The 17,617-nt window shown below is 40.4% G+C and overlaps 1 protein-coding gene across 3 annotated transcripts in view; it reads right to left on the reverse strand.

The window, feature by feature from the left end:
- The window catches only part of LOC132817046 (activin receptor type-2A), a 144,704-nt gene that overhangs the window by 13,181 nt on the left and 113,906 nt on the right, over positions 1–17,617 (reverse strand). For all 3 annotated transcript variants that reach the window (XM_060827104.1, XM_060827105.1, XM_060827103.1), the window contains exons 5-7: positions 16,475–16,618; positions 16,202–16,345; positions 1,069–1,214 (exon numbers count right to left, since the gene is read on the reverse strand). In XM_060827104.1, coding sequence (XP_060683087.1) covers positions 1,069–1,214; positions 16,202–16,345; positions 16,475–16,618 — 434 coding nt within the window. The remainder of the gene's footprint in view (positions 1–1,068; positions 1,215–16,201; positions 16,346–16,474; positions 16,619–17,617) is intronic.

The raw sequence follows: 17,617 nt of genomic DNA on the forward strand, positions 1-17,617 counted from the left end.
TTAAATGGCCATAATACACACAATTTTTGGTGCAGGTAGTCATGCACATGATCACAGCTCAGCAAGGCCAGAAGCGGTTCAATTGATTTATAGATTGTTAAGTGCCAAGGCAGACTGGTTCGAAGGCCCACTTCTCTTCTCTTGGATTTATCCCTGAACAATATCCAGGCGTGGGCTACAAGTGGCTATCCAAATGCCAGGCAGTAACCATCTCCAACGAGAGTCTAACCATTGCTCCTCAACACTCAATAGCACTGCCCCAAATCAATCATTCTTGTGGGGGTTAGCATCGACTAGAAATTGAACCAGTCTTGCCGTATAAATACTTTGGCTACAAGCACAGGTCAGAAGCTAAAAATCCTGCAACATGTAACCTATCGCCTGATGCTCCAAAGCCTGACCACCATCTACAAGGCACAAGTCCAAAGGGTGATGGAATAATCCCACTTATCATGATTACTGCAGCTCCAACGATACTCCAAGAGGAGAAAATACAAGGCAGTTCACTTGTCTGGTACCAAATCCATACTTTCAATCCCTTCACTTCTGACACACGTAGCATGTGTCAACTGCAAGATCTTAGACTGCATCTTCCAAACCCACAACCAGTACCACTGAGGAGGATAAAGGCAACTGAAATACGGGAATACCAATACTTGCAAGTTCCCCTCAACGCCATTCACCATGCTGATTTGGAACTACATTGCTGTTTCTTCACTGTTCCTGGGTCAAAATCTAGATTTCTGACCCGAACAGCACCACGGGTACACCTACATCAAATGGAATTCAGCAGTTCAAGGTGGTAGCTCACCATCTGTTTCTCAAGGGTGATATAGATGGAAAACAAATGCTGGCCCAGCTAGGAAATGTCATATTTCTTGAATTAATAAAATAAATTATTCTTTGAATTCTTTCTTTCAATATCTTTATGTTCATTTGGTTAAGAGGTAGGAAGTCAACTGAAGATTCTGTAGTTGAAACTACAAACAGTAGCGTCTGATTTACTTTTAATGATTATCTAACTAAGCTCAGAAACAGGTTCTAAGGACATCAATAAGCCAGACATACCTGTGAGCAATAGCAGGTTTGTGTCCATCTTTTAAACCAGGCTTATCCTCATGTAGATAAGCGAGGCCTCTTGCCATGCTCTCGGCAATATGACATAATTCATTCCAAGTAACCACGTTGGCTTTTAGGTAATCTGACAAGGAACCCTGAAAAGAAAAAAAACATCAAATCTATGTTTATCAAAGATAGAAGTGACAGAGATCTTAGCTCCCTGAGGTTTTTTGCAGACATATAATGTGTGATGGGTAAGATGTTTATTTAGATTACTTGTAGATTTATTTCCAAAATATATCGTTTTATCTTAACATTCATTTTTAAATCAGACCTTTTTGTTTCCAATAACACAAAATGATTCTTTAAACCAGAGAGTGGGTCAACAAAAAAGCAAACTTGAGTTTCTCCAGTTTTACTTTGCAAACTACAGCAAATGCCTGACCTACTCTCTAATATTGGGCAGAGAAATATACTGCCCCACTTGGCACCTCCTTAGTGCACCACTGGAAACTACAAAGCCAACTCAAGTCAAATAATATTAATCATTAAAAGTCATCAATTCTACTTTTTTTTTGAGCAAGAGAAAAACCTCAGTCATGAAAGAAATAGGAAGTAGAAATGCTGGAAATACTCAGCAGTCAAGCAACATCTGTGGAGAGAAATAGAGTTAGCATTTCAGGTCGATGATGCCCATTCATGAAAATTGATCTGAAGCTGATTATGCATTTGATTAAGCTCCAGATTAATTCACCTGCTCCAAGAAGTTTTACAGTTATCCAATCAGATCTATAGTTAAATACAATATAAGGTGAAAAATTGAGATAATATACAACTATATCAGAAAAAATAAGAATTCCACACTGTTTCATCACCACTGTGGGATGATTCCATCTAATGGTAATATTGCACAAGTCTGATCCCAAAGTGAAACCTGGTTATAAGGTTATTTTTGTAATTTGTTTACCATGGTGGTCAGTCATTAAATATATTGACAATAGCCAATGTATTTTTAGCAAGGTATTGACATATGACATCAAATCTTACGACACACAAAGGAAAAGCAACACTAACTATTTTCTTCTATGAAAGAACTGTTGTGGAAGCAAGTACAATTACAACAGGCATCTGGATGGGTATATGGATAAGAAGGATTTAGAGGAATATGGGCCAAATGCTGGCAAATGGGACTAGGTCAGATTGGGACATGTGGTCGACAGACCTAACTGTATGTTTCCATAGTGTATGACTCTTTTGACTATTTGAAATATCTTGTTAAAGTATCAGAAATAAAATGTCAACCCTTTCCCCCCGACCCCTACTCAAACAACATTAAAAGATCTCAAACTTCAGCAAAGGTCAGCTAGTTTACTCTTTAGAGTTGTTAAGTTGGAAGTCTGTAATGGTTTTCTTTTTGGCATATTGTGCATTCACTTAATAGTATTTATTCAGTTAGTGTCTTTTGCTGAGACCACTAAACTAACATACACAGCTCAATTATTTCTTAACAGGAACGCCTCCTATTATACTGCTTTCTGTTCTAGAGCTTCTCTTAGTACATTTAGCCATTCAGGACTTTCCTTCTGCCCTGTTTTGGAGACTGCTAAACTGCACTGATCCTGGTATATATAACCTTTTTCCTCTATATAACTAACTTCTCTTTTTGAAAGAAGCTTGGCCACTGAATAACTTCCTGAAATAATATCTCATTTTTTCTAAACAAACCTGTTTCAATCTCTGTATCTCTGGGTCATAGGGAACCTTATTGCTAGACAGGATCTCAGTTGTTCTTCTCTATTTCCTAAGCATTGAGCTATTGAGAGACCGTTTTTCCCCCTCCCTAAAAGCCTTATTCAAATAAATTTCCAGTCTACCCACCAATCACAGAACTCAAAAATGAAACTAAAACTACATCCCCCCCACCCCCCCGGGCTTCTTAATCTGCAATAAAGAAATACAAACTTCAAAGCTATACATGATTCCGCTCCTGATCACAAGTTTTTAAATAATATTATGATCCATTGTAATAACTGACCAACACTAGAGGCAGGCAGTTCAAAGTAGAACAAAAATATACAAATTGCAAATACCTTAGGTACAGCTTCCAGTTTGGGGATATGTGGTAATCCATGTACAAATTGTTTGTAAAATTGAACAAGTTTTCTGAGTAAAAATAAGGCTTCTGAAATGCTTCTCACAAAAAAATGCAGTGTTAATAAACGTTTAGTCTACCACCTGAGCGTAACCTAGACATTGAAAAGGTTCCATAAAATATGTACAGAAATGTTGGTGCAGGCAAGTTAGCGTTTGCAATATTTTACTGTAGAAAGAATATAGAAAATAGCAAGAAAACAAAGATGTATGCTGGAAATCTGAAATTAAAAAAATTCTATTTTCACTGTAGAAAAAACACAGGAGACCATGTGGCTCATTGGATCTGCTCTGCCATTCATCATGATGATAGCTGAAAATCTATCTCAAAGCCATACTTCTGTGTTCTCCCCATACCCCTTGACACCTTTAACTTCTAGAAATGTTATCTACTTTTTAAAAAAAACTCCTGGAGATATACAGGCCCAGTTGACCCAATCTCTCCTCCTATGACAAATCAGTCATCACAGGAATCAGCCTGATGAATCTTCGCTATACTCCCACTATGGCAACCTCCACACAATTTTCCAGATGTGGTCTTAACAAGGTCTTCTACAACTGAACTCAAATTCTCTTCCAATGAATGCCAACATACCATTTGCAAGGTGTACCGGCATGTTTACTTTCAATCACCAGTTTAGACAGCCAAGTACATCAACTTCTTCCCAATCTATTACCAATTTTTAAACACAGTAGTTTCATTCAGTTACTCCTTCCCAAAAGCCCCCTACTTCCGTTACACTTCTGGGAAAGTTTTTTTTTGTTTTCTCTCTGAAGACAGAACAAAGTTGTTGTTCAATTGCACTACACTGCCTTATTTTCCATGATCAATTCTACTGTTTCAGACTGTTAAGGAGTCTAAATTTGTTTTAATTTAAAAAAAACATACAGGAGTTCTTACAGTCTGCTTTTACCTTCCTTCCAAATTCATCCTCACACTATTTTTGTCCTCAGAATCAACCTGTGGCCATTCAATCTTGGGATTTCAATAAGCAGGTGGACTGGAAAAATCAAGATTGGTAGTGGATCGCAAAAAAAGGAATTTGTGAAATGTCTACAAGATGGTTGTTTTTGCAGCAGCTTGTGGTGGAGCCCACGAGGGAACAAGCAATTCAGGATTTAGTGTTGTGCAATGAGGTAGAAATTATTCTAAAATTTGAAGGGGAGAAGGTGGAATCAGATGTAACGGCATTATAGTTGAATAATAGGCAATTACAGTCATGACGGAGGAGCTAACCAGAACTGACTGGGAGAGGAGCCGAACAGGAAAGCAAATAGATGATGATTCTGGGAGAAATTCGGGAGATACAGCAAAAATTCATCCCTAGGGAAAAGAAGCATACTAAAGGGAAGATAAGGCAACCATAGTTCACAAGGAGAGTAAGGGATAGCATAAAAGCAAAAGAATGCAACGAAGGGCAGTGTAAAGACTAACTGAGGACAACGAAAAAAGAAATAAAAGAGGGAGAAGATTAAATATGAGGGTAAGAACATAGAACGTGAGAATGCAGTACAGGGTCTTCGGCCCTCGACGTTGTGCCAACCTGCAAAACTAGTCTGATGCCCATCTAACCTACACCGTTCCATTATCATACATATGCATGTACAATGCCCACTTAAATGCCCTTAAAGGCCATTCCACGTCCTTACTACTCTGGATAAAAAAAAACTATCCCTGATGTCTGTCCTAAATCTATCACCCTCAATTAAAGCTATGCCCCTCATGTTAGCCTTCACCATCTTAACAAAACCGCTCTTGACTGTCCACCCTATCTAACCCTCTGGTTATCTTATTTGTTTCAATTAAGTCGCTCTCAACCTTCTTCTCTCCAATGAAAACAGCCTCAGTTCCCTAAGCCTTTCCTCCTAAGGCCTTCCTCCCATACTAGGCAACATCCTAGCAAACATCCTCTGAATCCTTTCCAAAGCTTCCACATCCTTTCTATAATGCGGTGACCAGAACTGCACACAATACTCCAGGTGTGGTCTTACCAGTATTTTGTATAGCTGAAGCATGACCTCGTGGCTCAGAAACTCAATCCCCCACCAATAAACACCAACACACCATATGCCTTCCTAACAACCCCATCAACCAGGGTGGCAACCTTCAGGAATTTATGCACTGGACACCGAGATTTCTATGTTCATCTGCACTGCCAAGAATTTTACCATTAGCCCAGTAATCTACATTCCTGTTACTTCTTCTGAAGTGAACTACCTCACGCTTTTCCGCATTAAACTCCATTTGCCACTTCTCAGCCCAGCTCTGTATCTTGTCTATGTCCCTATGTAACCCACATCATCCTTCAGCACTATCCACAACTCCGCCTACCTTAGTGTCATCCACAAATTTACTAACCCATCCTTCTATGCCCATCTCCAGATCATTTATAAAAATGACAAACAGCAGTGGACCCAAAACAGATCCTTGCAGCACACCATTGGTAACTGAACATTTCCCCTCAACTACCACCCTCTGACTTCCTTCAGTTAGCCAATTTCTGATCCAAACCACTAAACCACCTTCAATCCCAAAACTCTGTACTTTGTGCAATAGCCTGTGTGGAGCCTTAGCGAATGCCTTACTAAAGTCCACATACAGGAGAAAGTGAGGACTGCAGATGCTGGAGATCAGAGATGAAAAATGTGTTACTGGAAAAGCGCAGCAGGTCAGGCAGCATCAAAGGAACAGGAGAATCGATGTTTTGGGCATAAGCCCTTCTTCAGGAATGTCAATTCTCCTGCTCCTTTGATGCTGCCTGACCTGCTGCGCTTTTCCAGCAACAGATTTTCAGCTCTGAAATCCACATACACCACATCAACTACTTTGCCACCTCCTCTAAGAACTCAATAAGGTTAGTGAAGCACAACCTACCCTTTCTACCTCTTTTAGCCTTTTGCAACACCTTACCCATAACCGAAGTAAGGCTCACTGGCCTATAATTACTAGGGTTGCCCAGACTCCCTTTCTTAAACAAGGTACAACATTTGCTATCCTCCAGTCTTCTGACATTACTCCTGTTGACAATGATGACATAAAGATCAAAGTTAAAGGCTCTGCAATCTTCTTCCCGGCTTCCCAGAGAATCAGAGGATAATTCCCATCTGCCCCTGGGGTCTTATCTATTTTCAGATCTTCTAAAATTGCTAAAACTTCCTCTTTGTCAACTTCAATCCCATCTAATCTTGTAGCCTGTATCTCCATATTCTCACTAACATTGCCCTTTTCCAATGTGAATACTAACAAAAAGCATTCATTAAGTACCTTCCCCTATGTCCTCACATTCCACACACAACTTTCCACTATCTTTGATTGGCCCTAATCTTATTCTAGTCAGTCTTTTATTCCTCAAAGCTATAGAAGGCCTTAGGGTTTCCTTGATCCTATCCATCAACAACTTCTCATGTCCCCTCCTGGCTCCTCTTAGCCCTCGCTTTAGATCTTTTCTGGCTAACTTTTAACTCTCAAGATCCCTAACTAAGCATTCATGCCTCAACCTCACGTCAGCCTTCTTCTTCCTCTTGACGAGAGCTTCAACTTCTTTAGTAAACCATCTCTCGACAAATACCTCTCTGCCTGATAGGTACATACTTACCAAGGACCCGCAGTAGCTGTTGTTTGAATGAGCTCCACGTTTCAAGTGCATCCATCCCTTGCAGTTTCCTTACCCATCCCATACATCCTAAGCCTGCCAAATCACATCATAATTGCCTTTTCCTCAGTTATATCTCTTTCCCTGCAGTATATATCTATCCCTGCCGACTGCTATTATAAGTATAACTGAATTATGATCACTATCACCAAAATGTTCAACTACCTCCAAATCTAACACTTTGCGGGTTCATTCTCCAGTACCAAATCCAATATGGCATCGCCCTTTGTTGGCCTGTCTACATACTGTGTCAGAACACCCTCTTACAAACATTGAACAAAAATTGACCCGTCTAAACTACTTGAACTATAGTCAATATTGGGGAAGTTAAAGTCCCCCATAACAACGATCCTGTTACTCTCGCTCCTATCGAAAATCATCATTGCTAGCCTTTCGGAAAAAGTGAGGACTGCAGATGATGGAGATCAAAGCTGAAAAATGTGTTGCTGGAAAAGGAGGAGGTCAGGCAGTATCCAAGGAGCAGGAGAAGCAACATTTTGGGCATAAGCCCTTCTTCAGGAATTTCTGTAGAAAGGGCTCATGCCTGAAACGTCGATTCTCCTGCTCTTTGAATGCTGTCTGACCTGCTGTGCTTTTCCAGCAACTCATTGGTAGCCTTTCCTCTACATCCCTGGAACAATTCAGAGGCCTATCGAAAACTCTCAACAGGGTGACCTCTCCTTTCTTGTTTCTAACCTCAGCCCAAACTACCTCAGTGGATGGGTCCTGAAATGTCATCTCAACTGCTTTAATACTACCCTTGATTAACAATGTCACCTCACTACCCTCAACCTCCTGTACAGTGGAACTACAATTCAGGTAGATGAAAGCAAGTACTGCAGATGTTGGAGATTAGAGTCGAGAGCGTGGTGCTAGAAAAGTACAGCAGGTCAGGCACCATCCGAGAGCAGGAAAATCGACATTGAGCAAAAGCCCCTCATCAGGAATTGAAAAAGGGCTTTTGCCCGAAACATCGATTTTCCTGCTCCTCAGACGCTGCCTAACCTGCTGTGCTTTTCTAGCATCACACTCATCTACAATTCAGATTCCCATCAATTCCTGCTGCATTACTTTATTAGTAAGTTATAACATTAATATAAAATATTATTGCAAGAGTTGCCTGCGATGCATAAAGGGCAAAGTTGGTCATTGGGTTACTGGAAAATGATGTTGGAGTGTTAGTAATAGGGAACAAAGAAATGATGGAGGAACTGAATAAGTACTTTGCATCAGTCTTCATGGTGGAAGACTAGAGTAATATCCCAAAAAATTAAAGGCAGTCAGAGGCCACCTCCAAGATGAAGGTACTAGAAAAATTGAAAGATCTGAAAATGGATAAATCAGCTGGACCACATGGACTACTTCCCAGAGTTCTGAAGGAGATAGCTGAAGAGATAGTGGAGGTGTTAGTGGGAACCTATCAGGAATCACTGGAGTCAGAGACGGTCCCTGAAGACTGGAAAATCACTAATGTAACCCCCTCCTGTTTAAGAGGAGCGTGTGGCAAAAGATGGGAAATTACGAGCTGATTAGTTTGACCTCAGTCATGGGTAAGATTTTGGAGTCCATTGTGAAGGATGAGATTTCTGAATACTTGGAAGTGGTCGGTAAAATAGGGCAAAGTCAGCACAGTTTCATCAAGGGGAAGTCATGCCCGACAAATCTGTTAGAATTAGTGGAGATAATAAGCAAGTATGACCAAGGAGAGCCAATGTATGTTATCTGCCTACACTTTCAGAAGGCTTTCGACAAGGTGCCTTACTTGAGGATTTTCTGAAGGTTAACTTGCAGGTTGTAGATCTTGCAATGTATCCCCTGCGGATACGGGGTGGGGGGTCTACTGTATTGGTAACTATTTCGAGAGGACAATAATGCAAAGGCAGGGATGTACTCATGAGGCTTTATAAAACTCTAGTCTGACCCCATTTAGAGTAATGTGAAGAGTTTGGACCCCACACCTCAGGAAAGATGTACTGGGCCTGGAGCAGGTCAAGGAGGTGCACAGGAATAAAAATAAAATGAGGAACATTTAAGGGCTCTGAGTCTGTACCCGATGGAGTAGCGAGACAGCGACAGAGAGAGAGCGACAGCAGTGAACCTGTGCAGTTAGTGTCTTTGCTATTGAATTCATTTATTGTTGGACATCATGTGGGAAAATTAACAAACAGTGAAATTCACAACTGATCTTGGAGGAACCTGTTTGGGAGAGGTCACAGCACTGAAACAGATAAGTGAATATTTTAAGTGTGGCCGTACAATAAGTCTGCAGTAGTGAGTAGAGTGGGTTCTTTCTTGATTATATGTTTTATTAAGGTATATCTCTTGATTAAACTTAAAATATAAGCCATAAGTTTTAATTTAACCAGGAGCAGTGTTTTTGTAGAGGAATAAGACAGTGCTACTTTCTGGGTCTGGAGACTGAAAGAAACAAAAATGGTCTTTAGTAGAGTGATATGTTCTTCTTGTCCGATGTGGGCATTTAGGGAGAGTTTACAGGTTACTGAAGATTATATCTGCAATAAACGCCATTGGTTGCGAATCCTACCATATCGAATGGATCGGCTGGAGAGACCGTTAGAGACAATGAGGAATTTGCAAGAGCAAGGGAATGTGATAGATGGCAGTTACAGTAAGCGGGGGGGGTTCTCACATACAGTCACATAGATGGGTTAACTCCAAGAAAGGTAAGAGAGGTAGGTAGTTAGTGCAGGAGTCTTCTGTGGCTATCCCCATTTCAAACAAGTATGCTACTTTTGAAAATGTAGGGGGTGATGGATTCTCAAGGGAACCGACCACAATCGGCCAAATTTCTGATACCGAGAGTGGCTGAAATGCAATGACGGACATGTCATGTTCCAAGAGATCGATTGTGTTAGGGGACTGTCTAGTCTGAGGTACAGACAGACGTTTCTGTGGCCAGCAGTGAAACATCAGAATCCTCTATTGCTTCCCTGGTGCCAGGATCAAGGATGTCTCAGAGAAGGTGCAGAATGTTCTCAAAGGGGAATGGGGCCAGAACCAATGACACAGGTAGAGAAAAGGTTGAGATTCTGAAGGGAGATTACAAAGTGTTAGGCAGAAATTTAAAAAGGTCGACGAGAGTAGTAATATCTGGATTACCCCCGGTGTTATGAGTTAGTGAGGGCAGGAATAGGAGGACAGAGCAGATGAATGCATGGCTGAGGAGATGGTGTATGAGAGAAGGATTCACATGTTTGGATCATTGGAAGGTCTTTTGGGGTAGAAGTGACCTGCACAAGGAGGAGTGATTGCACCTAAATTGGAAGGGGGCTAATATACTGGCAGGGATATTTGCTAGAGCTGCTTGGCAGGGAGGATTTCAGCTAGTAACGGGAGGGGTGACCTAGGGACAGAGCGAGAAACGAGACCAGTCTGAGACTGGTACAGTTGAAAACAAAGGAATGTTAAACAGTCAGGGCAGACAGGGACAAGGTAGGACGTATAAATTAAACTGCATTTATTTCAATGCAAGAGGCCTAACAGGGGAGGCAGATGAACTCAGGGCATGGTTAGGAACATGGGGCTGGGATATCATGGCAATTACAGAAACATGGCTCAGGGATGGGCAGGACTAGCAGCTTAATGTGCCAGGATACCAAGGCTACAGAAGAATAGAAAGGAAGGCAAGGGAGGAGGGGGAATGGCATTTTTGATAATGTACTGAGGGAGGATATTCCCGGAAAATACATCCAGGGAAGTTATTTGGGTAGAACTGAGAAATAAGAAAGGGATGATCATCTTGGAATTGTATTACAGATCCCCTAATAGTCAGAGGGAAATTGAGAAAAAAAAATTGTAAGGAGATTGCAGTTAACAGTAAGAATAATAGTGTGGTTATGGTAGGGGATTTTAACTTTCCAAACTTGGACCGGAACTGCTATAGTGTTAAGGGTTTAAATGGAGAGGAATTTGTTAAGAGTGTACAAGAAAATTTTCTGATTCACTATGTGAATGTACCTACTAGAGAAGGTGCAAAACTTGACCTACTCTTGGGAAATAAGGCAGGGCAGGTCACTGAGGTGTCAGTGGGGGAGTATTTTGGGGCCAGCAACCATAATTCTATTATTTTAAAACCAATGATGGAAAAGGATAGACCAGATTTAAAATGTTGAAGTTCTAAATTGGAGAAAGGCCAATTTTGACAGTATTAAGCAAGAACTTTCAAAAGCTGATTGGGGGCAGATTTTTGCAGAAAAAGGGACGGCTGGAAAATGGGAAGCCTTCAGAAATGAGATAACGAGTCTCCAGAGAAAGTATATTCCTGTTAGGGTGAAAGGAAAGGCTGGTAGGTGGACGGAATACAGGAAGACTAAAGAAATTGTGGGTTTGGTTAAGAAAAAGGAAGCATATGTCAGGTATAGACAAGATACAGCCGGGAATCCTTAAAGGCAGTTGGAATATACTTAAGAGAGAAATCAGGAGGGCAAAAAGAGGACATGTGATAGCTTTGGCAAATAGAATTAAGGAGAACCCAAAGGGTTTTTACAAATACATTAAGGACAAGTAAGTAACCAGGGCGAGACTAGGGCCCCTCAAAAATCAGCAAGGCAGCCTTTGTGTGGAGCCGCAGAAAATGGAGGAGATATCAGACGAATATTTTGCATCAGTATTTACTGTGGAAAAGGATATGGAAGATGTAGACTGTAGGGAAATAGATGGTGACATCTTGAAAAATGTCCATATTACAGAGAAGGAAGTACTGGATGCCTTGAAACACATAAAAGATCTGATCAGGTGTACACTAGAACTCTGTAGGAAGTTAGGGAAGTGATTACTGGGCCTCTTACTGAGATATTTGTATCATTGATTGTCACAGTGAGGTGCTGGAAGACTGGAGGTTGGCTAACGTGGTGCCACTGTTTAAGAAAGGTGATAAGGATAAACCAGGGAACTATAGACCAGTGAGCCTGAAGGTGATGGGCAAGTTGTTGGAGGGAATCCTGAGAGACAGGATGTACATGTATTTGGAAAGGCAAGGACTGATTAGGGATAATCAACATGGCTTTGTGCGTGGGAAATCATGTCTTAAAAACTTGATTGAGTTTTTTGAAAAAGTAACAAAGAGGATTGATGAGGGCTGAGCAGTAGATGTGACCGACATGGACTTCAGTAAGGCATTCGACAAGGTTCCCCATGGGAAACTGGCTAGCAAAGTTAGATCTCATGGAATACAGGACTGGCTCAAAGGTAGAAGACAGAGTGGTGGTGGAGAGCTGTTTTTCAGACTGGAGGCCTGTGACAGTGGAGTTCCACAAGGATCGGTGCTGGATCCACTACTTTTCCTCATTGATATAAAATTATTTGGAATGTGAGCATAAGAGGTACAGTTAGTAAGTTTACAGATGACACCAAAATTGGAGGTATAGTGGACAGCGAAGAAGGTTACCTCAAATTACAACAGGATCTTGACCAGATGGGCCAATGGACTGAAGTGGCAGATGGAAATTTAATTTAGATAAATGCAAGGTGCTGCATTTTGGAAAAGCAAATTTTGGCAGGACTTATATGTTTAATGGGAGTGTTGCTGAACAAAGACCTTGGAATGCAGGTTCATAGTCCTCAAAAGTGGAGTCAATGGTAGATAGGATAGTGAAGGCGGCGTTTGGTATGCTTTCCTTTATTGGTCAGATTATTGAGTACAGGAGTTGGGACGTCATGTTGTGGCTGTACAGGACATTGATTAGGCCACTGTTGGAATATTACGTGCAATTCTGTCTCCTTCCTATTGGAAGGATGTTGTGAAGCTTGAAAGGGTTCAGAAAATATTTACAAGGATGTTGCCAGGGTTGGAGGATTTGCGCTGTAGGGAGAGGCTGAACAGGCTGGGGCTGTTTTTCTCTGGAGCATCGGGGGCTGAGGGGTGACCTTATAGAGGTTTACAAAATTATGAGAGGCATGGATAGGATAAATAGACAAAGTCTGTTCTCTGGGGTGGGGGAGTCCAGAACTAGAGGGCATAGATTTAGGGTGAGAGGAGAAAGATATAAAAAAGACCTAAGGGCAACTTTTTCACTCAGAGGATCGCACGTGTATGGAATGAGCTGCCAGAGGAAGTGGTGGAGGCTAGTACAATTGCAACATTCAAAAGGCATCTGGATGAATATATGAATAGGAAGGGCTTGCGGATATATGGGCCAGCAGCTGGGAGTAGCTTGGGTTGGGATATCTAGTCAGCATGAACGAGTTGAACCAAAAGGTCTGTTTCCATGCTGTGCATCTCTATGACTCTATAACAGGTTTCTCAACTCTATGAACTATGATTAAATGGTGGAGCAAACCCGATGGGCTGAATGGACTAACTTCTGCTATGTCTTACATGCATTCTTCACTGAACTCTAAATTGCTCCCACTCCTCAGGCTTGCTACTTTTTCTTGGCAACTTTATATGAGTATTCTTTGGATCAGTGTTACTATCCTTAATTTCTTTAACTAACTGCGGTTGAGCATTTTTTTCTGTTGAGTTGTTTTGCTCTGGCCAGCCTGTTTACTGACAAATATTAATTGGGGCATTCCCAGGGCAAACCACGACCAATCAGAATCCACTTGTCACCCAATACGCACTCCCCTCTCATACAGTATAAATACTGGTTTTTCCTTTGAATTGGTATTTGAGTCAATTGTTCTGATGAATACAAAATAATAAACTTTCTAGTAACATTAGAAGACAATGCATCCATTCACTCATTTAGTTCAAGTTAGCAATTTCTGAATATTTGAATTCCAATTATGTTCTGCATTTCATTGAGAAATGCCAATTTAGTGACAATAGAAACTTGAAGTTTGACAACCCCAAGATTTGATAGGTTCTGGATGATCTTAACACCAATATCAGGATATTGGAATAAAAATACAATTTCTTTTATAATAGAGATCACCGTCTAGATACTCATTCTTTCTACCATTTGTGCTATATAATATGTACAAGATGCAGTGCAGCAACTCTGACTATACTGTCTGGATGAACAAGAGCAGCAGGTATGTGGACACCATCATCTCCAAGCATCCACTGCACAAATACATTCCTGGTATGTTGACTTTGAAACATATCACCTTTCCTTCATCAACAACTAGGCCAAAACCCTACCACGTTCTGTCTAACAGTGCTTTGGTTGTACTTATCCACTTGTGCCTCAGAGGTTCAAGATGGTAGCTAACCACCACATGCTTGACAGCAATCAAGGATATGTACTATCAGCCTTACCACAATATTTATATCTCATGAACGATTTTAAAAAGAAACTGCCATGGATTATAGTACTAACTCCATAGTGCTTAGACTAAGAAAGCCAAATCACTTAATTCTAACTATGAACTCTGTTCTCTGCTCTGTAAAATGCAATTCTGTTTAAGACCATAAAACATAGGAGTGGAAGTAAGGCCATTCGGTCCATTGAGTCCACTCCGCCATTTAATTATGGCTGTTGGGCATTTCAAGCCCTTATCCACACTCTCCCCGTAGCCCTTAACTCCTGGAGAGATTAAGAATTTATCAATCTCTGCCGTGAAGACATTTAACGGCCCAGCCTCCACTGCGCTCCATGGCAATGAATTCCACAGGCCCACCACTCTCCGACTGAGGAAACATCTCCTCATTTCAATTATAAATTGATCCTCTCCAATTCTCAGGCTGTGCCCATGGATCCTAGTCACCCCACCTAACAGAAACAGTTTCCCAGCTTCCATCCTTTCTAAGCCATGCATTATCTTGTAAGTTTCTCTTTGATCTCCCTTCAACCTTCTAAACTCTAATGAATACAATCCCAGGATCCTCAGCCATTCATTGTATGTTAGGCCTACCATTCCAGGGATCGCCCGTGTGAATCTCCGCTGGAACTGCTCCAGTGCCAGTATAACGTTCCTGAGGTGTGGGGGCCCTAAACTGGACACAGTATTCCAAATGAGGCCTAACTAGAACCTTTTATCCTAACTCTCTGCCTTCTGTCAGACGGTCAATCCTCAATCCATGCCAGTAGCTCACCTCGAACACCATGGGCCCTCACCTTGCTCAGCAGCCGCCTGTAAAGCACCTTATCAAAGGCCTTCTGGAAGTCGAGATAGATAACATCCACTGGGTATCTCTGGTCTAACCTACCTGTTACCTCTTCAAAGAATTCTAACAGGTTTGTCAGGCATGACCTCCCCCTTACTAAATCCATGCTGACTTGTTCTAATCTGACCCTGCACTTCCAAAAATTTAGAAATCTCATCCTTAATGATGGATTCAAGAATTTTACCTACAACAGAGGTTAGGCTAATTGGCCTATAATTTTCCACCTTTTCTCTTGATCCTTTCTTGAACAAGGTGGTTATGAAAGCAATTTTCCAATCATCTGGGACTTTCCCTGACTCTGGTGGTTTTTAAAAAGAGCATAACCAACGCCTCCACTATTTCCTCAGACACCTCCCTCAGAACTCTCGGATGTAGCCCATCGGGGCCAGGACGTTTATCAATTTTTTTAGACCTTTTAGCTTTTCTAGCACTTTCTCTTTTGTAATGTCTACCATACTCAACTCTGCCCCTTGACTCTCCTTAATTGTTGGGATATTACTCATGTCTTCCACTGTGAAGACTAACACAAAGTACTTCAGCTATTTCCTTATCCCCCAGCACTAGCCTTCCTGCATCAATTTGGAGTGGCTCAATTTCTACTTTTGCCTCTTGTTTGTTTCTTATGTATTAAAAGAAACTTTTACTATCATTTCTAATATTACTGGCTAGCCTACCTTCATATTCGATTCTCTCCTTGTTATCCTGTTTGTTTTTGTAGTCTTCTCAATCTTTTGATTTCCCAGTGCTCTCAGCCACTTTATAGGATTGCTTTTTTTTCTTTGAACCATTTCCTGACTTGCTTTGTCAGCCATGGCTGTTTAATCCACTCCATCCCACCCCCACCGGATAATTTTTTTTAACTTTGGGATGAACCTCTGTGCTGTGTTTTTAATTGCACCCCAATTAGTCAAATCTGAAATATAATTCCTTTCACAACAAAAAGGAATTAAATCTTTACTCATCTTGGGTTTTCTTCTTCTGACTCTTAAAGATAGGGGTTTTCTACTGAAAAAACTGAAGGAATCACCAATTATCTGTTGAAATGCAAACTTTAGGAGGATATTTGATCATACATCAACAACCTCTACTGGCTAAATGGGCTTATGATCAGTTTTAGAACCATCCAACTCCAAGTGAGCATCTTCATAGCATGAGAAGGACTACAATTGTTTACTTGGTGGTTAATCTGATCGTTTTTGACAATTGACAGAAATTCAGGCATCAACACTAAAAAAGCCAAAATCTCTCAAAAACCACAATATTCTACCTTTTCATGGAAGGTAGTTACCAACCACAACTCCACATCTATGTTTGTGCCTCTTTTCTCTGCACCAATGAAGTGCAAAAGATTTTCATGGTTCATTCCAGGTTGACTGTATATTTCATATTCATTTTGCCAGGACTGTTTGTCCTAGAGAAACAGAAACGGTAAAACATTGTATACTATTATTGAACAAATTGTCATAATTCACACACAAAGAAAAATATTTTTATTAGAAAGGCTACACACTTCTCAATCATTGCAAGGAAGGCTTTTTACCTGAATTGGGAATATTTTAACTGCCACATATTCATTCAGTAGTTGAGCTTTCCACACACAACCAAAGCGCCCTCTGGCCTTAAGTTCTAGTAACTGCAATGGTTTTAGACCAAGCATAGGAGAAGGTGGTGTTGGACCTGGATCCTACAAAGAAAGATTTAAATACAGCTTTAGAACCTGTACATGACAGCATTAATGACTGGAGGAAGATTAAAGAAAGGCAAAAATTAACATTCAGAAGTCATTCACTGAATAATGCTGCAAAATCTCTGTAGATATTTTTTCCTGCAGTAACAACTTTAAAACGATTGGAGGTTTGAATGGTATGTAAACTATGTACATCCTCCAAATTTTTCAAAAATTAAAGACCTAAAGAAGGTGAAAATTGCACCAAACCTATCATAAAAAAGACTGCAATCATGTTAAATTTATTTCAAGTTAAGCTATTCACTTCACTTTGAGCGTTCCTTCAGATTACTATCCAGAGAGCTTATTTACATTCATGAATTGGATATTACTTGATCAGTACTGTCCAAACATGAAACAGTAATGTCACGAGGTATCATGTTATTGTCTCATTATAGTATATTTTCATGTTTTCAAAATCAAATTTCAATTTGGCATACTGTTTGTTCACCATGAAGTGAGAAAATAAAATTCATACCAGGAATTCCCACACATGACCATCACTTTGGGTATACTGTTGGGAATGACAATGAAGAAAGCTTTATTGCAGTAAAGGGAGATGAACGTGAAATTTTAATGCACATCCCAGTATTTGTTCACAGAAGTGCAAAGAACAAGCTTTTTCAGCAGTGGGCCAAACCGAATCAGAAGGAATGGTTTGCCAATCCAAGTACAATTGTTAAAAACAATACATTAATGAACAGGTTAAATGGAAACATTTCCACTAAACCTCAAAACCTTAATTAATTGAAATAAAGCATTTAAAGTCATCTTCAGCTTTACACAATTAATGAAATCATATTCAATGTAGAAATGGGGAAAGATGACAAAAAGAATCTACACCTGACAAAAATATACTTATAATTGAAGAACCAAACAAAACATTCATATCATGCTTCAGAATGTGTATTAAAAAAGACACTGCCCAAAATTTATCTATCCTCCCACAAATGAAAT

This window comes from Hemiscyllium ocellatum, chromosome 7, assembly GCF_020745735.1.
Source record: "Hemiscyllium ocellatum isolate sHemOce1 chromosome 7, sHemOce1.pat.X.cur, whole genome shotgun sequence".
In the NCBI taxonomy this organism is placed as follows: Eukaryota; Metazoa; Chordata; class Chondrichthyes; order Orectolobiformes; family Hemiscylliidae; genus Hemiscyllium; species Hemiscyllium ocellatum.